Genomic DNA, 21,818 nt, shown 5'->3' with positions numbered 1-21,818 from the left:
GCCGGCCCAGCGCAGCCAGCGCAGCAGCGCAGCCGGAGGACGCGAGCCGGCGGCCGCCACGAGCTCCGGGCCCGGCGGCGCACGAGGCCCGCCCAGCAGCGCCCGCCCGCCGCCGCCTCCAGCCCGGCCCCGCCCGGCGCGCGCGCGGGGATGCCGAGCGGCGGGCGCCGGAGGCCGCGGCCCGGCTAGGCCCGCGCTCGGCCCGGACGCGGCGCCCGGTGAGTCCCCCCCGCCCCCCGCCCCGCGCGCGCCGCCCGCCGCCGGGGCCCGGATTTCCTCCCGCGGCCCGGCGCTTTGTTCCCGGCCGGCGGGGCCCGGGGCGCGGGCCGCGCGCGGCCGGGGTGGAGGAGCGGAGCAGGAAGTGGCCGAGCGCGGCCTGGGCGGGGAGGGCGCGGGCCCGGCCGGCGGCGGCGGCGGCGGCGGCGGCGGCGGGGGTGCGGGCCGCAGCCCCGGCCTCCCTCATGACCTTGGGGAAGCGGCCAGGGCCGGGGCCGGCGCGCGGGGAGGGGAGGCGAGGCGGGCCGGCCGGCCGCGGTGCCCAGGAGGTCCTCAGGGACCGCTCGGAAAGGCTCGCTCCAGCCCTCGTTCAAGTGTGTGGGTGGGCCTTGGGAAGGAGACCTCGTTTGCCCCGAGACGAAAAGTTGTACGCGATGGCGAGGTGCCCGGGCCGGCCCTCCTGGGCCCCGCAACTGCTTTCTGACCTGGGTGGGCTTTGGAGGTGCTGCCCACCCTCCCTGGCCGGGCCGGATGGGCACCTGGGGCTGGGCCCCCAGACTGGCGGAAGGTGGGGCAGCTGGTGAAGTGCTCCGTGAGCAGGCCGGGTTCCCGAGGACCGACTTGGTGGGCAGGTCACCACAGGGCCCCGCAGCCCGGCTCCCCGCTAGCCTTGACTGCCCTGAGCCCCTGGCCCGAGTGCAGGGCGGGGTGCACCCGTGGGGCTTGGTTCTGCCTCCCCCAACTGAACGTGCAGTTCATAGATCGGTGTTTGGAGAGAGAGGGAGGGGGCCCTTTAAGAGCACGGCAATGTTTTGGTTAGTTGTGACTTAAATAATACCAGCAGTGACACACTTTTACGGTAAAGGCGCTCACGGCCCTGTGGGAAACGGCCCTGCACCCGGAGACAGCCCAGGCCCCGGCTTGGTGTGTACGTTTCCGTGCAGATGCACAGCCCCTGTGTGTGCACAGATATATTTTTACACACGGGGCTCGACAGCTGTCTGACTCTGTCAGCAGCAGACCCTGATTAGGCCAGGGTGGGGGTGGGGGACATCCAGAGGTCTTTGGGTCCAGCCCTCTGCCTCCAGGCCACACCCACTTGTGTCACCAGAGGGGTCAGTCCCCCCCCCCCCCCCCCCCCCCCCCCCGTCAGGAGTGCTGTGCAGGGGCTCAGAACCCTGTCCTTGGAGGTATTTTCAGTCTTGCTTCCTGTCGCTGCTGGTGCCCTGTTGCACATGTTGGGCACCGTGTGTCTTCCCTGGCCTGGCATTAGATGCAGGCAGGGGGGGGTCTTCCAATTCTTCTAAATTTAGCCTGAGACTGTCAGTGCCAGGCAACCTTCTCTGGGTCCCAGTCCCCTGCCTCAGGAGGCCAGTAAGGTCGAGGAAGAATGTCTATGCAGCTATAGGTGAACCCATGCTGGGCTCCATTCCAGAGGTCCTCAGGGGCCTTCCTGGCCTGGGGGTCCCAGAGAGGAGTGTCTCTGGGCCTGCCCTCTGGAGGGCTAGCCCAGGACTGCTCATGGGAAGACTGCTCTTTCCCAGGATGCTCAGAATGATGTGTGAGCTGGGTTTTGAGGGATGCCTAGGAGCTCGTCCAGCCGGGAGTGATGGGGATGGCCGCTCGGGTTCAGTGGCCGAAGTATGTCCAAGAGAAGGCTGCTGGTGGCCACTGCGAGCGCCAGGGCCTCTGCGTTTGTGCAGGCACCCCCGTCTGTTACCTCCTGAATGCTGTAATTATGGGTCTGTAACCACCCTGGACTGGGTGCTTCTCACAGACAGGACCCATCTGAACCTCTCTTTGTCCCCAGCGCCGAGCCTGGCAAAACCAGGGATGCCTAGTACATGTTGGCCGAATGAATGAACCAGATTCAGACCAGCAGGGGTGCTGTGGTTTAGGAGGGCCTGGGGTTTCTTGAGGGGAGGTTTTTCTTATGTCGCCTCGGAGGGCTCTGGGTTCTCATTTGCGCCAGCCGCCTGGTCTCCTGGCCCTACTTTCTTCACACTTGAATTTCTTTTCTCTCCTAGGCTGGGCCAAGAAGGAGGAACCCGGGGCCCTATGGGTGGGAACAGGGGCGCCCTCGCCAGGGGCTTGGGGAGGCCAAGCAGCTTAGAGCAGAGCCAGAGGGCCTGCCTGGAGGAGGTGGCCTCTGCTGGGTTGGCAGCTTAGGGAGGCTGGAATATGCCAGGAGTGCCTTTTGGGGGCCGGGGTGAAGCCGGGGCATCAAGCCCCGAGGGCCTGGGCTCAGGTACCAGGGGGATTGCAGCCCAGGTGGAGGGGAGGCCCGGCCCCAGGGGACTGGGCGCCTGTCTGGTGTCCTGGCAGAACCACGTGCTGGGGGGGTGGGGGGGATGCGGCAGTGGCTCAGAAGGCCATGAGGGGGGCAGGCCACATAGGAGGGTGGGCCCCGACTGGGACCCCAGGTGCGGCGGGCTCCCTGGCCTCACTGTGGGGTTGGAGGAGTGGGCCCGGGCCGGACACAACCTCACACGCTTCCCTTTGACTCTTCCAGAGGCTGGGTGCACTGGCTGGGCTCGGGGAGATCCTGCTGAGAGGGGACGGTGAGCGGCGCCCCGGCTGGCCCGGCCCTACCGGAACAGGGCACGATGAACGACGTGGCCATCGTGAAGGAGGGTTGGCTGCACAAGAGAGGTCAGTGCCCTCGGGTGCTGGGCCTGGGGCAGGGGTCCCTCGGGTGGCGTGGAGCCCGTGTGGGCCGGCCAGTACGGTGGCTGCCTGGCTGGGTCCCTCAGGCGGGAGGGGCCCCGCCGCCTCCCTCCCCGCTTTCCTGGAAGGCAGTGAGGACACTGGGGCCCGTCCAAGGCCTGGCTCGCTGGCGGCCCGGGGCGCTGCCCGAGGGCTCCTGAGGGCAGGGCAGTGTTACTTGGCCTGGCCCAGTGCCCGCCTCAGGCCTGGGCTGTGGGGCGGTGTGGGGGTGGGGGGTGGGGGGTAGGGGGCTCTGCACCAACCAGGGGCCCGGCCCCGGTGTGTTTGTGCTGGACCTGTGAGCCGTCCGAGCCCAGCGCCCGTCCAGCCTCTGCTGTCCGCGGGCTCAGGGCCCTGCGCCCAGGGAGGGGCTTGGCAGGTCCTGGTGTGACAGGATATGTGGCCTTGGCCCCTGGCCCGCAGCCCCCTGCCCCGCAGCCCTCTGTGACTCGGGGGTGGGGGAGTGGGGAGTGGGGCGTGGACAGGCTTCATGTTTAGGTGTCCCCTGGGGAGTCACTCCCTCCTGCCCCAGGGCAGGGATTAGCAGCCGCCCCCTTCCTCTTCCTCTAGACTTGTTCCTTCCCAAGGCTTTGGTGATCCCCGCTAGCTGGTTAGCCTGCCCTCACGGGTGCCCTCTGGCCGATGGCGTGAGGGTTCCCCCTCCCCACCCCGGGATCCCAGGCTGTTGGGAGGGGGAGCCTCGGACACGGGGAGCAGACGGGGAGGTATGCTAAGGCGACCGGCCGCAGGCTGGGTTTTGTGGGATGCGCGGGAGCCCCCAGGAGAGCAGGCTGGGAAGCAGCGGGGCCTGGAGCGGCAGAGAACGGGGGTCAGGGGCTGTGGAGGGGCTCGAAGCACAGGGTCCAGGATGTGGTCAGCCATGTGCTGTCAGGGCTGGCTTTGGTGGCTGCAGGGAGGACGGCACACTGGGCCTCGAGACGGAGGCGAGGAGGCCCCCGGGCCCCGTGGTCCGTGGGGAGCCCTTCTGCCTGGCTTCTCCCAAGAACCCCCAGCACACACCTGCCGTCTCCATCCCCGCCCCCAGTGCTCACCTGCTGCCATCCCCGGCCTGCTCCCTGTGTCCTGTGCCTGGAGCCCCGTCACCAGGCCGGGCGCCGTCTGCCTCACCTGACAGCCCTGCCCTTCACCCTTCACCGGCCCCGGGCCTTTCTTTCCTCCATGCCTGGCTGCAGCACGGGAACACGGTCCCCTACCTGAACCAGCAGCAAACATTTGTTGACTGACTGTTAGATTAAGATGCTCCTGGCCCAGTTGCTGGGACATCCCTCAGCCGGGCTGGAGCAGGGGCACCTCTCTGACCCCTGGGTGAATTTCAGGTTGCCCCTCAGGGCACGTGCCTTCTGAAGGGGCAGGAGGCTGGGGTATCGGGCCGGGGTGGGGAGGTGGGGGGGTGGCCGTCCAGAAGGCTGGGTTTGGATCTGACCTGGCTGCTCTGTCGCTGTGTCCCTCTCCAAGGACAAATCTGTTGAGTTCTTCGGCCCTCGGTTTCTCACGTATGTGACGGGAACGGTGGCAGGGAACGGCCTGGTGAACTCTAGGGGGCCCCCAGTCTGGGCACAGCCAGCCTCAGCAGCCTCACTGGGAGAGAGGGTCCGTGCTCCCTCCGGGAGATGGGCATCCTGCTGGGGGGAGTGACCTCTGGGCTGTTTCCTGGGTGTCCTGATACTGTGTACTCTGGGCAGAGAAGCCACGGAGGACAGTGGGGAGTCCAGCCTGCGTGGGGATGCCCGGGTTTGTGTTCCAGCCCTGTGCTGACCTGTTCTGGGGTCCAGGCGAGCCCTCCAGGCCTCAGGGTCCCAGTGTGTCCAGTGGGGAGCCCGTCCCCGGGAGACTGAGTTCAAGCTGCTGACGGCTCAGAGGGTGGCTGGGAGGCAGGCTGGGCCGGCAGGGACGGTGGGCAGACGGGCGGCCCCAGAAACGGGTGGCTTCCCGACTGAGAGCTGGACATCTGGACGTGCGGGCAGCCCGAGTGAGAAGCAGACACCCCAGCTCTAGGTGGAGCCCCCAAGCAGTGGGCAGCTGAGCCCACGAGCCCCCAGCGCTGATGGCTGGAGCTGGGCTCAGCACCGCTCAGAAACTTGTGCACTCTCTTGATTCTTAAAGGCTGACGATTTTTGAAAACGAGGCCTGCTCCAGGATGTAGGTCTGGCTGAGCTTGGCCTGTGGCCTCTGGTTTTGTCTTCAGACCGCTCTGTGCTGAGGCCACGGCCTGTCTTTGCAGCTGTTTTGGGACATCCCTGCCCGGTGGCCTCACTCTTGGAGCCCAGGCTGTGGGCTCTGTCTACCCGGCCAGGCTTGTGGTGGTTTTCCTCGGTGTCCCTGACCCACAGGCAGGCCAACTGGACCAGGAGAGGGGAGGAAGGCAGTGAGGAGCTGGGCCACGGAGGCAGGAGGGGGCTCTGGGGACCCTTCTGCTCACGCAGACAGGCTCCTGGCCAGGAGGTTCTGGCCCAGAAGCGTGCTCGGCAGTCCTCAGCGGAGCACAGCCTGGCCCCCGGGGGTGGAGGGGTGGGATGAGGAGAGCCGGCCCTGAGGTCTGCGAGCACATGTGCCGAGCGCACGGGGCGCGGTCGTGTCTCCCTGCCCTCTCGCCCCCAGGGATGGTGCCGGCCGGGGCCCCGAGTTCGCGGAGCTTAGCAGGTCTGGTCCCTGGCCCGTCTCCCGCCCTGCTGTGCCCCAGCCCTGAGCCCTTTCCCAGCAGGGATCCGGCCCTGGTTCCAGGCCGAGGTGGTCCGAGGCGTCCTGGTGGAGGTGGGCTCCTGGGCCGGTGGTTTCTCCCACCGCCTCTCCCTCGGTGGCGACTAGGTCCCGTCTCCCGCCGTGGCCACGGCCGTTCCCCGTGTCTCACGTGTGGCTCCGATGAGGAGACCATGGTTTCCCCTTGCTGACACAGTCCCCTACCCCATCCCTGGTCCTGGGGTGCCCCTGGACCTTTGAAGGAGGCAGCGGCTTTGCTAGGCAGACACCAGGGGACCGGCCTGTGGGCCTGCTGAACGCACTTCTGAGCGCAGGCCTGTGGGGTTTCCTGTGAAGGCCCCGTACCGTTGCCTGCGCACGGGTGCCACCAGGGCGAGGGGCTCAGCAGGACCGCCAACAGTGGGTGTCGCTCCCCTTACCCTGTGCCTCGGGCTAGAGGGCAGGGCTGCCCTGGGCCTCCTGGGCCTCAGTTTCCCTGGCCGTCAGGTGAAGGGCGGCCCCAGTTCCTGTACAGGTCACACCGATGTGGCTATGGCTTCCGTCCCAGCAGCCCCTTGGTCCGCGAGGCCGACCGCGCAATGCCTTGTGTCTGTGAGGGTCCGGAACTGCCCCTGGGACAGGTCAGGGCAGTGTGGCCGGGCCTGGGGGCGAGGGCAGGTGCCTAGGAGGGAGGGCCCCGAGGTGTGCTCCAGGGCCGCTGGGCCTGGCGTGTGGCCGTGGCCGCCATCGGTGGGGCTGTTTCCTGTTTTGTGAGCATGTTGGGTTCTCCCTGTAGAACAAACAGCAGAAGAGGAAGCTGGGGCGATGCGTGGGGGGTGAGGGGTCACTGCCCTCCTGGCCCTGGGTCCCTTGCCCTTGCTGATGGCCCCAGCGGGTGGCTGTCCCATGGTGAGCCAGGCGCCGGGCAGGGGCGGGGGAGGTGGGAGTCACGAGCCGGGGAGGGGTGAGGGGCCACAGGGTAGGCTGTGCTCCCTCCAGCCGGCCCTGGGTAGCACGTTGTGCAGGGGAGAGGGTCCCGAGCCCCCTGCCCAGACCCCCAGCGGCCAGCGGCTCTCCTCAGAGGCCAGGCTCGGTTGCATCAGGCCGGGTTCCTAGAAGTGCTGTGGGCTGGCGCGGGGTGGGAGCTGGCCCGGCCACCGCTGGCGTCCCTCCTGCCCAGGCACACCCAGCCGGGCTCGGGGCCAGCGCCCTCCCCGCGGGCCCTCCCGTAACTGGAGCCCGTGGCTGTGGCTCCGTGCCTGCTCCCCAGGGCCACCCCACGGTGGGCACATGCCCACTGTTCCTGCCCACTCGACGTGCCCGGTCCCTGCTTGGCGGCCCCCCGGGCAGGCCCCCCGGCTAGATCTGGCCCCGGACAGGCCGGCAGAGGTTCCTGGGGTTCCAGGCTGGGGTGGGCCGGTCGGGTGAGCCACGGGCCAGACCCGGGAGCCCTGCCTGGCCGAGCCCTCGCCTCCTCTCTCCTGCTTTCAGGTGTGTTTCTTTAACCATAAGAAATACTAGACCCGTATTTCGGGGGTGTTGCAGTTGACGGCCGGGTTTGGGAGAGGTTCCTTCTGATAATCCCGGGTGCTTGACCTAGATCTCTGGGCTCTGGATTCGGGTCCACAGATCCCCAGGTGGGCCCCAAGACCGCAGGCCTCTCTCCCCAGGCCTGTGACCCAAGGTGCCAGCACATAGGAGTGAAGCTGGTGGACTGATGGGTGGGGGGCTGCCCCCTGGACTGTCCAGCCCCCTGGGATGCTTGTTCGTGGAGGTGGGGCTGTGGCTGCCCCCTCGCCCTCACCCTCACCCAACTGGGTCTCTGAAGCCCAGCCTCCCCGAACCCCACTGTGGTGAGGCCAGGAGCACATCGGCCGGAGTGGGCAGGTGAGGCAGGTGACCAGCCGCCGGCTTGTGGAGGGAGACTGAGAATAGGTGGCGGGGAGGCCCACGCAGCCCCAGGCTGGAGCCGGGAGTGAGCAGGGCCGTGGCAGGTGGCGCCTGGGCAGTGGGGCTGTGGCCTTATCTGGGGGCGCTGAATAAGCACCCAGGGTCTCTGGGCCAGGGTCTCTGGGCTGCCTGGCGCAGGAGACCAGAAATGAGACGGTGGGTGTGGGCAGGGGGCCCCCGGACCAGGGCAGGGGTCGTGGGGACTAAGCCACGTGGAGACGTCCCAGGGGGAGCTGGGACACGTGGTGGGCAAGCTGGGACTAAGGGGCAGCCCCTCTGGCCTGCGTGGGGGGGGGGGGCGCTCGGTGCCCAAGGAGGAGGTGGGGTTTGCAAGGACGATGACGTCCGGGCTGAGATGGTCGGCAGGCAGCGGCACCTGGGGTGGGGTGGAACGTGCTGGTCGGTGAGGGGCGCCGTCCCGGGCGCTGTCCTGATGCGGCAGGCAGGGCCCGAGCGGCCCCCGGCACCGTCCCCGTGTTCTTTTTTTTTTTTTTTTTTTTTAATTTTTTTAACGTTTATTTATTTATTTTTTTTAAAAAAATTTTTTTTTTTTTCAACGTTTATTTATTTTTGGGACAGAGAGAGACAGAGCATGAACGGGGGAGGGGCAGAGAGAGAGGGAGACACAGAATCGGAAACAGGCTCCAGGCTCTGAGCCATCAGCACAGAGCCCGACGCGGGGCTCGAACTCACGGACCACGAGATCGTGACCTGAGCTGAAGTCGGCCGCTTAACCGACTGAGCCACCCAGGCGCCCCCCGTCCCCGTGTTCTGAGTCGACCTGTGTGCACTGGGCCGTGACTTTGGGACCTGCCTGCTTGATGGCAGAACCAGAGACCTGTGGGGACGTCGGCAGGTGTCACGGAGGGAGCCTAGCCTGGGCCGCAGGACCGGGGTCTCCGCTCACCGTCTGTGACCTTGAGAGTCCCTTCCTCGGGCCTCGGGTGCCCTGGGAGCTAGCGGGCACATCACTCCCTGCCCTCCCTGCCTGCCAGGTGGGCCTTCTGGGAGGGCTGGGTGGGATCGTGGGGGAGGGCCCAGCGAGGCTCAGGGGCTGTGGGGGGCGGGGGGAGCGTCTGCCCTCCATGTGTCACCCCTCTGCTGGGCAGGGGGCGGACGCCTCCTCTCATCCAGCCGTGCCCCTGGCCGGACCCCGTGGACGCTGGGCAAGGCTCAGTCTCAGGAAGCAGGTCGGTGCCCCGCGGCCCCGCCTGAGCGAGGGTCTGACACCGCCCGGCCCTGGCGCTCCTTCCTGGGGGCTCCCGGACCCTCAGGGTCAGCCTGTGGCCTGGTATCCTGCTAGTGGGACGGGGACGCAGGGACCGCAGCTTGTGCACAGGCAGAGGCCTGGCAGGCCAGCCCCCCCGCTGCCTGCCCCCTTCCCGGTGGGCGGCGACGGATGGGCCGCCGTCAGCAGGGCTGTTTGCTCACTGTGCTGGAGAAGGTAAATGGACGCCCGGCAGCTGTCGGCCTGCGATGGATGTGCTGGCGGCAGGGGACCGCACGGTCGCCGCTGTCAGCTGGCGCCCGCTCCCCGGGCCTGCTGGGGCTCGCTTTGCTGTGGAGAAGCAGCCCGGTGCCGCCTGGCGCCCTGCCAGCCGCCGCCGCCCCCGCAGCAAAGTGTTTATCCGGCAGTTTCCCCGAGAACCAGAGGCTTGGAGGAAAGGTTCGCGGGGCTCGGGCGTGGTGGCTGAGCGGGCCGGGGCCTGGCGGCGCGGGGAGGGGGGGCCCTCTGGGGCGCCAGGCCCGGGCTGCGCCGTGACTCCCCGCGTGCCCACAGCGTGGGTCCCAGCCCTCAGGTCCGCTGCCTGGGGCGCCCCGATCGTGACGTGGCTCAGGACCCACGGCTGGGAGGCACGGAGGGGACAGGCCCTCAGCCTCTGCCCACCTCGTCCCCAGCTCCTGGCGGTGTGGCCCCGGTGGGGTGACTTGGGCTGCAGGAGGTCAGGATCTTCCGGCATCTTCCTGGAGATGAGCCGGCCCCAAGATGAGCAGGCTATTAGAAGGGCCCTCCTAGTGGAGGACGCACGGGGACACCACGGCGGCCGGTGCCAGGAGCTGAGGGTCCCTTAGAGGTGCAGGAGGAGGTGGGGGAGACTGGCTGAGACTGCGTGTCCCCCTCCCCCCACCACCCCAGCCAGGACGCCTAGGGCCCTCCCTGGGGGTGGACCGGCCGCGAGTGAAGGGCTGGGGGGGAGCATGGGTCCCCTTCTCTGGTGGCAGGCGGGGCGGGGTCTCTGAGGGCCAGTGTGGGTCTCTCCCCCACCCCAGCCTAGGGCTGGGCTTCTGAGAGAACCCTGCCCGTCCCACCTGCCTCCCAATTTTGCCATGGCTCCTGTTTCCTGGCTGCAGGGGTGGGGGCCCTCATGGCCAGGCTGCCCGGCTGTGCGGAGGGGACCCTGAGGCTGGTCCCCGGGACTGTGAGGACGCCCCACGTGGGCCTTGGTTAAGTGTCTGCCTGCAGTGGGGTGGGTGGGTGGGGAGCCCCTCCGGGAGACCCAGGCTGTGGCCGTGAGTGGCAGGGACCAGCGGTGCACTGCACAGCTTCCCGGAGGTCACCCTGGCTGTGGGCAGGCATCTGTCCCCGGGGCAGTGGTGGGGACCCCCATTTAGGGAGCAGTGACCTGAAGGGCAGACTCAGGCCTCCCTGTTCGTCACCCGCCCGTGCCTGTGCCCGGAGTGAAGGCTCCTAGGTTCCCACCGACAGCAGCGGCCGGCGAGTGTCTGTCCCCACCCCAGCCCCCGTGGCCCTAGTCCTGTGGCTGAGGATGGGGGTGGCTGTGTCCCCCCTTCGTTACATCCTGTGTCACCCCAGCCTCCTCGGGAGTAAGCAGGGCTCCGGCCCCCCATCCGCCTGGGCCGGTCGTCTGGCCCGAATCCTGTGTGGGCTGAACTCACTCGGATGCAGGCCACGGCCCAGGACGAAGTCAGCACTGCCTCGGCCCCCAGGTGACCGCCTGGCTGCACGCGGCCGGGCAGAGAAGGGTCCGTGTGTCTCTGAGCCTTGGCCCCAGCCTCCCCTGCCTCCCCAAGGGCTCTGTGGGCGGGGCTGCCCAGGCGAGGGGCCGAGTGACGCTGCCTTCCCGGGCCCTCCCGTCCCACCCGTGTGTCCTGTGGCTCGAGGGCTCAGCCACGTGGGGCGCGGCAGGGGAGCAGCTGGGGGCCGACCGTGGCCCCCCTTCAGCGCCCTGGGTCAGGGGGCTGCTGGAGGGTCCGGCGGACCCACTGCCTGTCCTCCTGGGCCCCTGCCCAGGGCTCATGCAGACTGGGGGCCTGTCCCTCAGCCTCTTCCCGGCCAGGGCCGCTCCCTTGCCGGCCCCCCCCCCCGCCCCCACACCCCAGGGCTGGATTGTAGAACCTTCCTGGGCCCGGAGTGGACCAGGTGCAGGGTCAGGTGGCCGGGGCGAGTCCCGGTGGCACCCCCGTTCCGGGAATCCTGTGGCCCGGTGGGGAAACTGAGGCCCAGCCTGGCGTGCGGGCGCTGCCGAGCAGGTGTGCACGTGCCGACCGCGTGCACAGGGTGCGGGGCCGGGCGCGGTGGGGGCTGGCGGCAGTTGGTGAATCAAGATTGATTTTCGGGGCTGCGCGGGCGAGGCGCTCGTCACTCTCCCCGCTCAGTTAGCGTCCCGGGGAGCGGCAGCTGGCGGGATGAGCGACACTCCATCAGGGGCCGACAGCTCCAGCCTGGCGCGCAGGCGGGTGGGAGCGAGCGGCCCGGGACGGCGCGGGTGGGGGGCTGCGCACAGCCCCCGGCGCCCCGTCTGCTCGTGCCCACCCGCTGCCCCGGCGGGAGGCCCGGTGGAGCCGCGTGGGCGGGCGGGGTCCCCGGGCGGTCGGAAGCAGCGGGTCCGAAGGGGGCCGACCCTGTGGACCCCAGCCTTCCACAGGCCGGGGCGGGGGGGGGGGGGGCCTCGGCGGAACCGGATGCGGTTGGGGCAGAGGGCAGGCCGCCGGCTCTCACGGGGGTCCTCGCCCGAGGTGACCCCCCCCCCCCCCCGTCCCTCCCTCCCCGTCGTGTGCAGCGGAGTGAGGGCTGGGTCACACCCCGAGGCCCCTGGCCGGGGGAGGCGGCTGGGCAGCGGGGATGGGGGAGGAGCACACTGGGAGCTGCCGGGTCCTGGGTGGGGCCTTTGCCCGTCCCCATCCCCCGGGGCCCGGAGCTTGGGGACCCCAGCCCCCTCCCCACCTGCTGCTGCCTAGTGGCCCTCCTGGCAAAGCCGTTGTCTGATCAGTAAGTTTTCTAGCGTCGTGCAAACTCCTTGCTCGGCAAAATGTAAATGAGACGCTCTTTTTTTCCGGGTGTCAGAATGAAAAATGACGGTCCCCGGAATATCACAGAGGACATCTGCTCCGGCTCTTAAGTGCGGTTGCCTGCTTATGGCTGATGTGGCACGACTTGGGGGGAAACTTCCCCGAGCACCTGGGTGGCCCACGGGTGGGACGCGGTCGAGGGTGGCGGGTGGCGGCCTGCGGACCGCACGGACGCCTCCTGGGGCCGGCTTCCCTGTGGTGCCCGAGACTGTGCTCTGGGCCCCTGGGCAGGGCACGTGGTCACGTGGGCGGTGAGGGGCTGCGGGGGCCGTGCTGCATCAGGGCCCTTGGTCCCCACTCGCTGTCCCCTGAATGCCGGGTGCCGGGCTCCTTCCCGTGGGCCAGGGAGGGGCCGGCTCCGGCGGGCAGTCCACTTGCCGTCGCGATGGCGGTAACGGTGTGGCCGACACCTGGCTGGACCGAGCGGGTGGGGGGAGCTCTTAGCCCTGAAGCGCTGGTGGGTGGCTGTAGCTGTGTGTGCCGGGGACCTCCCGGCCTGGCGGCGCCTCCTCCAGAAAGGCCCCCTGGATCGGGCCGGCCTCTCGTTAGCTGTGCCCCTTCCCCCCACGCCCAGGTCCCCTTTCCGACACGGGGGCCGGCTCTTGGTCGTGTCCCCGAGTCACGGCGTCCCGGGTGCACCTGTTCTGGCACGGCCGGCTGCGAGCCTGCCACAGGGACGGGGCTCCCGGGGGGCCTGGGGACAGGGCCCGGCGGCCTCGGCCCTCACCGAGCACGCGTCCGCAGGGGAATACATCAAGACCTGGAGGCCCCGGTACTTCCTCCTCAAGAACGACGGCACCTTCATCGGCTACAAGGAGCGGCCACAGGACGTGGAGCAGAGAGAGTCCCCTCTCAACAACTTCTCTGTGGCGCGTGAGTGTGCCCGCGGCCACCCTGGGGTGGAACCGGGGAGGGCGGAACAGTGCCCAGCGGCCCCCAGGCTCGGGTCCCCTGGGCCTCTGCGTTTGGGGCCAGCTGCTGCCAGGGGCCGGGCTGGGCGGTGCTGGCTTTGCATCACCTTGGGAACTGGTTAGCGGATGCTTCCGGCTGCCGGGAGGTCTTCGTGCGGAGGCCCAAGGCTGGAGACCCCAGACCTGTTCGGGGCACTCTGCCTCTGGGGGACAGAGCCCCGCCCGGGACAGCCGGCTGGCGCTCACCAGGGTCTCTCCACAAAGCCTCTGGGTGGGGACCCTTAGCTTCCGGGAGCCTCTGTCACCCCTAGGAAGAGCCCTCAGAGGCCTGGGCCCCGCACTGGTTTCCTTCTACCCTCAGCAGGGGTGGGGTCGGCAGGCACAGCGCAGCCGGCCGCGGCGTCTGGCAGAGCTGGACGAACTGGGACCTCTCCGAACCGTGTGGCCGCGGCCTCATCCCGCACCCGTGAGGGGGAGACCCGGGCCTGGAGAGGGGCTGCTGAGCCAGGCAGGCCTTCCTGTGGGGTCTCCGTTTCCACCCTGGAACCTGGCTCTGTCTAGGGGCCAACCCAGGACCCAGGCCGGGTGGGGGGCTGGGAAATGAGGGATGGGCTCATCAACCGGCCGCCCTCCTGGGTTCCTCTTGGGACGCCATCAGGGGTACCGAGTGCAGTGCCCACCGAGGGGTCTGCCCCCCTCCCCCGGGCTTCTTCATACACCCCGTCTCTGGCCGGCTCTGTCTTCATTCAGCCTGGGGGCCTGGGGCTGCCCCACGTCGTCTGGTGCAGGTTCTGGTCTGGGGTCTCAGGAGGAGGAAGCACAGGCTGATGGGGAGGGACTCGTGGCTTCCGTGCCTGTGGGTATGGCGGGGGGGGGGGGTGTCCTGGCACCTTGGCCGTCCTGCCCACCCTCCAGGGTGCCCGGCCCTGTGCTGCAGGGACAAGGGGCATGGCCAGCACACCCCACCCCAAGGGCTTCTGTCGGGCAGTCGCTGCCTTTCCGTCCTCCGGCCTGGGGGTCTCCCAGGGGGGCTTTACCACGACCTGGGTCCAGTGAGTCCCGCCTCTCCATCCTCAGGCTCCACAAAGCAGCTGTGAGAGTAGGAGCCCTGGGGTGAAGGGAGACCAGGGAGGCAGGCGCCGCTGTCCCCTGCAGCCTGGTGGCCATGCAGGGGACCTTACTGCAGTGCCTCTGGGCTCCCCCCAGCGCCTCCTTGTTTGGGGCCAGGTGGGGCTTCAGGAAGGAGGCCTGGCTGGGGTGGGGCTGGGTGCCACCGTGCTAGCAGGGGCATGAGGGGCCCCAAGGGATGTTCCGTACAGGCGGAGAGTGGGGGGATCGAGGGGGACTCTGCAGAGGCGCACAGGAGGTAGGCACCCTCCAGAGGGCTGCCTGAGCAGAGCGGGAGGTGCTGGGGCCTCGAAACCGGGCCGCGGTCCAGCTGGAGCGACAGCCAAGGAGCAGAGCCGCACGGGACAGGGGCTCGTCCTTGCGGGGGGGGGGGTGCCGGGGCTGGGGAGACCGGTGGTCTCCGATGGGCGAGTGGGGGGTGGGTGTCAGCACCGAGGAGACCGCCACGGGATTTTCCAGCCCCCACCCCTGTGCCAACACGGGCCACCGGCCCCACGAGGCTGGCCCCAAGCCCCTCCTGGCACCCGGCCCTGGTTCACCCCTTGCTTATACTCTGCTGAGCCCAACCAGGGGCCCTCGAGGCTGCCGGGGCACAGGCACCGGGACGTCGGAAGCCCCTTCACGGGCCCCGAAACCCGTCTCCTCTCCCACAGACGGAGCTGGCATGGCCTGGGATTTCTCAGCACCCCCTACTGGTTCCCACCCCTCTGGGGGCTTGGTGCACCCCCACAGCCCCTCTGCTCCCGGTGTGCGCGTGCCCCAGGTGTAGGTCTGGGTGCTCCCTGTGTGTGGGTGCTCCCGGTGTAGGTGTGTGTGCTCCCGGTGTGCGTCTGGGATCCCTCTGGAGGGTGGCGGTAGGGTGTCGCCAGTGTCAGGTGGCCGGGTACAGTCCGAGCAGCCTCCAGGGAGGGTCATCTGCCGGGACAGGCGGCCCCTGAAGGGTGAGTCGGCACCAGCCTCTGCCCTGGGGTTGGCCCCGCTTGGAGGGGCAGGGGGCCGGCAGTCACGGCTGGGAAATGGCGGGAGGTTCCTGCTCGGAGGCCAGCTGCCTGCCCCCCCGGGGGCCCCCATACTTCCCACCCTCTGTCCAGTCGAGCGGTGTCCTGGCGCGCCGCATGGGCTCAGCGACCAAATGGCCAGGGGAGACGGCCCGGGGCTGAGGAGACCCAGCCTCAGCCCGCCCTGCAGGGGCGCGTCTCCCGGCTGGAGCACGGTGTCTGGGCCGGGACAGGGGTCCCGGCTCCGTTTTGCGGTTGGGGAAGCCAGAGCATGGGGCGGGGATGGGACAGGACTTCCCAGGACCCGGTGGGGGGGGGGGAGGGGAGGAGGGCCTGGGGGGGCGGGGGCAGGGGGGCTGTGTGGGGCCGGGGGTGTGCAGAGGGATGCTCACGTGCCAGCCCCGCCCCCAGAGTGTCAGCTGATGAAGACGGAGCGGCCCAGGCCCAACACCTTCATCATCCGCTGCCTGCAGTGGACCACGGTCATCGAGCGCACCTTCCACGTGGAGACCCCCGAGGAGCGGTGCGGGACGGACACGCGGGGGTGGGGGGGGGCGGGGGGGCCCCCCCTGCTCCCCAGCGCTCCCGTGCCCTCCTCAGGCCCCTGGTGGGGTGGACGCGCCAGCCTGCGGGGGGCCAGGCCTCGGTGTCCCCCAGCATCTGGGCCTGGAGCATGGGGCCTCACCCGGCCGCCCTGCAGGGAGGAGTGGACCACCGCCATCCAGACGGTGGCCGACGGGCTCAAGAGGCAGGAGGAGGAAATGATGGACTTCCGGTCGGGCTCGCCCAGCGACAACTCGGGGGCCGAGGAGATGGAGGTGTCCCTGGCCAAGCCCAAGCACCGCGTGGTGAGGCCCCCCCGCCACCACGGGCAGCACAGTGGGGGGCGGCGAGGGGCAGGGACGCAGGACCCCCGGAGGGCCGGGCCCCCATGCGGCCCCTGACCCCGGGCACCGGCCCGCCGCCCCGCAGACCATGAACGAGTTTGAGTACCTGAAGCTGCTGGGCAAAGGCACGTTTGGGAAGGTGATCCTGGTGAAGGAGAAGGCCACGGGCCGCTACTATGCCATGAAGATCCTCAAGAAGGAGGTCATCGTGGCCAAGGTAGGGCGCAGGGCCGGGTGGCCTGGGGGCGGGGGGCGGGCCGGCGGCTCACCTGGGCCTGTCTTCCAGGATGAGGTGGCCCACACGCTCACAGAGAACCGCGTTCTCCAGAACTCTCGGCACCCTTTCCTGACGGTGAGTCCTGGAGGCGCGAGCTGTCTGCGTGAAGTCCCCCGCCCCTGGCCTGAGGGACCCTCGTGCCTTCTCCCCACAGACCCCGGGCTTCTGTGCTTCAGAATTCAGGCCCATGGGGGCGGGGGGGGGAGGTGCTGTTTGCTGCCCCTGCCGTGCAGGGGTGGTGGGTGACCCTGTCTTCCCTCTGCTCTGCCTGAGGCCCCGGGAGGCACCAACCCCGCCCACCCCTGCACGCCGACCCTTCTGCACACAGCCTTCCAGCTGTTTCCCCTTTGAGGCTCCGGTCAGGAGGGTCTCTGTCCCCGGGGAGGTTCTTGGCCCAGGAGGGGTATAGGGAAGCTCTTAGAGAGCATCGAGAATGAGCTAGAAGTTGTTTCCTGGCCGAGCCACCCAGGAAGGTGTGGGCGAGCTGGTCAGCAGTGCAGTGGACGGACGGGCTGCTGCTCGCCTGGGGCGTCGGGACCGGGCCAGGCACCACTCGGGCTCTCCTGAGGACCCCCCCCAGGCCCGGTCACCCTCCGCCCAGCACGGCGTCCCCAGCCCAGGCGCTGCCTGACCCAAAGCGGCGGCAAAGCAGAGAAGCCCCTTCCCTCCAGTTCGTGCTCCTTCAAACGTTTCCTTGTGAGGCGTGACCGGCCCGCCCCTGTGGGGGGTCTTACCTCGTCTCACTCGCCGCTCTTCCTCTTCCCCAGGCTTCGTGCCCTGCCCTCCCCCTCTGCATGCCCTTGTCACAGGCGACGGAACTCAGGCCACGCACACTGGCTCCCCTCCTACGGGCTCCCCACAGGATAGGGCGTGGGACCTGGAGAGTTGGGGGCGGTGGCCTCATGGCACAAGGTCTGGAGCTGGTCTCCTGGCCTGTGTTTCCTGTGAACGGGGCTCATCCCTGGCCGCCGGGTGAGACCCAGGGTCTGTCCCTCGTGGGGAAGACTTGGTCCTCCAGGCCTTTCCTTTTAAAGCAAGGCAGGAGGGGCACCTGGGTGGCTCAGTCAGTTTGGCATCTGACTTCGGCTCAGGTCATGATACCTTGGTTTGTGGGTTCGAGCCCCGCATCGGTCTCTGTGCTCAAAGCTCGGAGCCTGGAGCCTGCTTCGGCTTCCGTGTCTCCCTCTCTCTCCGCCCCTCCCCTGCTCACGCTCTGTCTCTCTCTGTCTCAAAAATAAATTAAACAACATTAAAAGAATTAAAAAAAAAATAAAGCAAGGCAGGAAGGGGTGCCGGGGTGGTGGGGAGGAGCCTCTCCGCCGCCGTCCTGCCTCCCATGTTTGTGGCCTGGAGCCCCACGGCCCTGCAGGGAGGCCTCCACACGTGCACCGGAGCCTGCTGGCCCCTACCCTGCCCGAGATCCGACCCGGAACCCGCGCCTGCTTCAAGCACGGCCGGTGGGCGTCAGGGGTCCCGCAGGGCCACGGTGCCAGCTCTGCCTTCCCCGTAGGCCCTGAAGTACTCCTTCCAGACCCACGACCGTCTCTGCTTCGTCATGGAGTATGCCAACGGGGGCGAGGTAGGCCGGCCCTCCGTGAGCCTCGGGCCGCCTTCCCCGGCACGGGGACGGTGCCCGCCCCGCCCCCAGCGCCCCCCGCACCGCGTGTCGGGGTCTTGCCCCGGGGACGGTATCCACCCCCCCACCCCCGGCCCCGAGCACTGCGGTCTCGCTCTGGGACCCTGACGGCGGCCCTCGTCCGCCAGCTCTTCTTCCACTTGTCCCGGGAGCGGGTCTTCCCCGAGGACCGTGCGCGCTTCTACGGCGCCGAGATCGTGTCCGCGCTGGACTACCTGCACTCCGAGAAGAACGTGGTCTACCGCGACCTCAAGGTGGGTGGGTGCGAGCAGGCGGGGCCGCGGCGGGGGCAGGGCCGGCGCTGACCCGGAGGCCGCCCCGCAGCTGGAGAACCTCATGCTGGACAAGGACGGGCACATCAAGATCACCGACTTCGGCCTGTGCAAGGAGGGCATCAAGGACGGGGCCACCATGAAGACCTTCTGCGGGACGCCCGAGTACCTGGCCCCCGAGGTGCGCGCCCGCCCCCCGCCCCCCGCCCCCCGGAGACCCGGGACCGCCGGGCGGCCCGTGACCCTGTGCCCCGCCCCCAGGTGCTGGAGGACAACGACTACGGCCGCGCGGTCGACTGGTGGGGGCTGGGCGTGGTCATGTACGAGATGATGTGCGGCCGCCTGCCCTTCTACAACCAGGACCACGAGAAGCTCTTCGAGCTCATCCTCATGGAGGAGCTCCGCTTCCCGCGCACGCTCAGCCCCGAGGCCAAGTCCCTGCTGTCGGGGCTGCTCAAGAAGGACCCTAAGCAGAGGTGAGCCCCTGGCCCCGGGCCGGCAGGGTGCCGGCGAGCCGCCCCGTCCCCCCCCGCGTCCCCCAGGAGCAGCCGGGCGCCTCCCGGGCCGCGAGGCTCACCTGCGGCGTCCTCGGCCGGGGCTGGCCGGGGCCGGATGGGCACCTGCGCCCGGGCCTCGCGGCCTCCACACGTGCTCAGGAAGACCCCACCCGGTGCGCCGCGCCTCCCTCTTCCTCCGGCCCCGCCGCCCCGGGGCCGCGCCGTCAGTCACCTGGTGCTGTGCCCCCAGCCCACCCCCGGGATCGAGCTGTCCCCCTCACGCGATCTCCCCGCGCCCTCGAGACCCCGCTGCCCCACCCCCCACCGTCCCCCACCACCCGGGGCCAGGCCGTCCCACTCGCTGTGCCCCCCCAACCCCTCCCAGGGTCACGCTGACCCTCCTGTACTGCCCCCCGGCCCCCAGGGACCCCAGCGTCCAGTACAGTCAGGCGTCCCAGCCTCCCCCAGCAGGAGGAGGGGCCCCGGGCCAGCGGGCAGCGTGAGGCACTGACCAGTCTCCTCCGCAGGCTGGGAGGGGGCGCCGACGACGCCAAGGAGATCATGCAGCACCGCTTTTTCGCCAGCATCGTGTGGCAGGACGTGTACGAGAAGAAGGTGCGTGGGGGCCTGGCGCGCGGCCCCCCATCCCCGCACCCCCTCCCCGGGCTCGCAGGGTCTGCGCCGCGGGGTCTCCTCCTGAACGCTGTTCAGCGCCCCCCGCCTGGCCCCCCGGAAGGAGCCGTGTGCACGGACTCCTGGAACACGGTGCCCCCGCCAGGTGGGGGCACCAGGCCTTTTCCAGCCCCGCCGCTAAGGGCTGGCCTTTGCTCTCCCAGTGCCTCCAGTTATCTGACCTCGGTCCCTCCTGCTGCAGGAGAGCCCCACCCACCCTCTGAGCATGCAAACTGGGGGGAAACACAGGCCTGTCTGGCACATGGGAGGTCTCCCGGGAGCCAGGCGACTGCTTCCTGCACACAGCCCTCTGTCCCCCGCCCCCAGGGATTTGGGAGCGCCGGGCCCTGGCCCAGGCCGGCGCGGCGGCCCGGCAGGCTCAAGAAGGCCGTGCTAGGGCGTGCGGGGCGCCCTGTCTCCGAACACACTTCCCGCCGGTTTCCATCGCACCCTCCCCCGTAGGCCCGTCACAGGCCACACGCCCTGCCTCGAGCAGAGACCCTGCTAGCTCATGAGGGCCAGCCCTGGTGTCCTGGGGGGGGGGGGGGGGGCGGGGGTGGTGGTGCTGGCCTGCAGGGCCCTCCTCCCACATGCACACCCCCTACGGTTACCTGTGCGTCCTCTGTCACGGGGAGGCCTCTCTGCAGCCTGACTCAGCCAGCTGCACTGTGGCCTTGAGCGCACGTGAGGCCAGCCAGGCCCCGCGCTCGGGTGGGAAGCCTGGAGGGCGAGGCCCCAGCAGGGACGTGCGCAGGAAGGCCTGGCCTCGCCTCCTGGTGGGAAGTCGGGCAGGGAGGGCCCTGGGAGCCCTCTGGGTTTGGGGGCAGGTCAAGTTCACTTTGTGCCCGGGGGCGCCTGGCTGGGGCTGGCACGGGCACCTGGCGCTGCCTGGCTCCGCCCTGGGTTCCCTCCCAGGGCTGCGGTGGGCTCTCTGGACCCGCTGCGTGGGAATACTACCCGCTGGCCCAGGGGGCTCCAGGGATGGGGGAACCGGGATTGTCCCTCTGTCAGGAACGATCAAAGTGCGGCCGCTGGCAGCTGGGCCCCCATGGCCGTGGTCAGGAAGGGGTGCGTGTGGCCCCTGGGGATGGGGCTCTGGGGCTGGGAGCCCCCCCGCGTTCCATGGTGTCCTTGTTCACCCCCTTCCGCGTCCGAAGAAAGCTACGAAAGAGGAGAAATCAGGACTTGTTTCCTTCCACCTGGGGGTACTGGGGCCCCGCAGGACTGGTCACCTGCCGGGCCTGCCCTTGGGGGGGGGGCGGGTCTGCAGGGCCCGGGCCACCGCCCTCCCCTGTGGCTCCTTGCTGCTGCAGTCTCGCGCTGCCTGGAGACACGAAACCCTTCCTGGGGGCGGCCCCTGGGGGGGCAGTGCAGAACGCGGTCTGTAACTTGCCTCCCCTCCCCTTGCGCCCTGCAGCTCAGTCCGCCCTTCAAGCCCCAGGTCACCTCAGAGACGGACACCAGGTATTTTGATGAGGAGTTCACGGCCCAGATGATCACCATCACGCCCCCCGACCAAGGTGAGGGATGCCCCCCCCCCCGCCGCCGACCCCCAAGTCTGTTTCCTCCCTTCTCTTCAAACCGCAGAAGTTAGCGGCTGCCCCTGGCAGAGAGGCCCACAGGGTTCACCGGACAGGTCCCAATGGAGGGTGGCGATGGGCGCGGGAGGGCACCGTCCCTGTTCCTGGCATCAAGAGGGTCCTTTTCCCCAGCGCACAGTGGCCGCGATCCCGGCACTGGGGTCTGAGCGTGCCGCCCACCCGCCCACAGGCGACAGCGTGGAGGGCGAGGACAGCGAGCGGAGGCCCCACTTCCCACAGTTCTCCTACTCCGCCAGTGGCACGGCCTGAGGAGGCCAGCAGCGGACTCCCGACGCCGGCTTCAGGGGACGGGGAGGAAGCCTCGCGGACAATCCGATCCCTAGTTCGTGTCGTGTCCGAGGGAGCCGCCTCGGAGCGCGGTGGGAAGGCCTTCGTGCTGCGGGAGGGGCGGCCCGCCTGGGAGGGAAGGGGTCCTGCGGGTCTTTCTAATTTATTTCGTCTAGCTCTCCAGACGTGGCCTTGGCCTTCAGAACAATTAGACTCACATAGGAAAGGGTCGAGGACTTCTGCAGCCACGTGCAATTGGGGGCCCGGGAGGGCTCTGTCCCTGGCCCCTCCGGCCCTCCAGCCAGCGGTCCCTGGCTGCCACCTGTCTCGGCCCAGCCCCCGGGACCCCAGAAGCGCCCGGCGGTGACGCGCTGGCCCGGTTCCCTCGGCGTCCTGGCGGGGAGCGGCTCTTGAGTGGGGCCGGGGCGGGGGCAGGGGCAGGGGCAGGGGCAGGCGGGGGCCGGAGGCTGAGAACGAGGTTGCGATCTGTTGCTGTGTAATACGCTATCACGTGCATTTGGGGTTTTCTCATCTTAGTGACAAGAAAGCCCCTCCCTCCCGCCCTCTTTTCCCTTTGGGGCACCTCAACGGTGTCCCCAGGTAGCACTCTTCTGTCGAGAAGCTTCACTGTCCCGCCACGCGCCCCACGCCCTCTGAAGGGGCCTTCAGCGCGCCCTCTGTGCCTCCGGGCCGGACTCCGCGCTGCACGGGGGCGCTTTTTACATTCAACTTTACTATTTTTACTATTATGAGACTTTCCCTCCAAATTCTTCAATAAACACTGCTTTTCAA

At 69.1% G+C, this 21,818-nt stretch overlaps 1 protein-coding gene across 2 annotated transcripts; it reads left to right on the top strand.

Moving 5' to 3' along the window:
- Nucleotides 1–110: 110 nt before the first annotated feature.
- On the top strand, nucleotides 111–21,818 carry AKT1 (AKT serine/threonine kinase 1). 2 transcript variants are annotated; one of them, XM_043557099.1, is made up of 14 exons: nucleotides 111–218; nucleotides 2,729–2,868; nucleotides 12,625–12,753; nucleotides 15,329–15,440; nucleotides 15,618–15,765; nucleotides 15,890–16,021; nucleotides 16,091–16,156; nucleotides 17,592–17,660; nucleotides 17,846–17,971; nucleotides 18,042–18,170; nucleotides 18,251–18,465; nucleotides 19,014–19,101; nucleotides 20,576–20,678; nucleotides 20,929–21,818. In XM_043557099.1, the coding sequence occupies exons 2-14, from the start codon at nucleotides 2,823–2,825 to the stop codon at nucleotides 21,006–21,008; spliced, it is 1,443 nt and encodes a 480-aa protein (XP_043413034.1). In that variant the 5' UTR covers nucleotides 111–218; nucleotides 2,729–2,822; the 3' UTR covers nucleotides 21,009–21,818. The 2 variants fall into 2 exon arrangements, with proteins under 2 accessions (XP_043413034.1, XP_043413035.1); XM_043557100.1 differs by lacking the exons at nucleotides 19,014–19,101; nucleotides 20,929–21,818 and having other exon boundaries at nucleotides 119–218; nucleotides 20,576–20,658.

Source organism: Prionailurus bengalensis, chromosome B3 (assembly GCF_016509475.1).
Source record: "Prionailurus bengalensis isolate Pbe53 chromosome B3, Fcat_Pben_1.1_paternal_pri, whole genome shotgun sequence".
Classification (NCBI taxonomy): domain Eukaryota; kingdom Metazoa; phylum Chordata; class Mammalia; order Carnivora; family Felidae; genus Prionailurus; species Prionailurus bengalensis.
The sequence above is the reverse complement of the archived record's forward strand: the minus strand, read 5'-3'. Positions and strand labels throughout refer to the sequence as shown.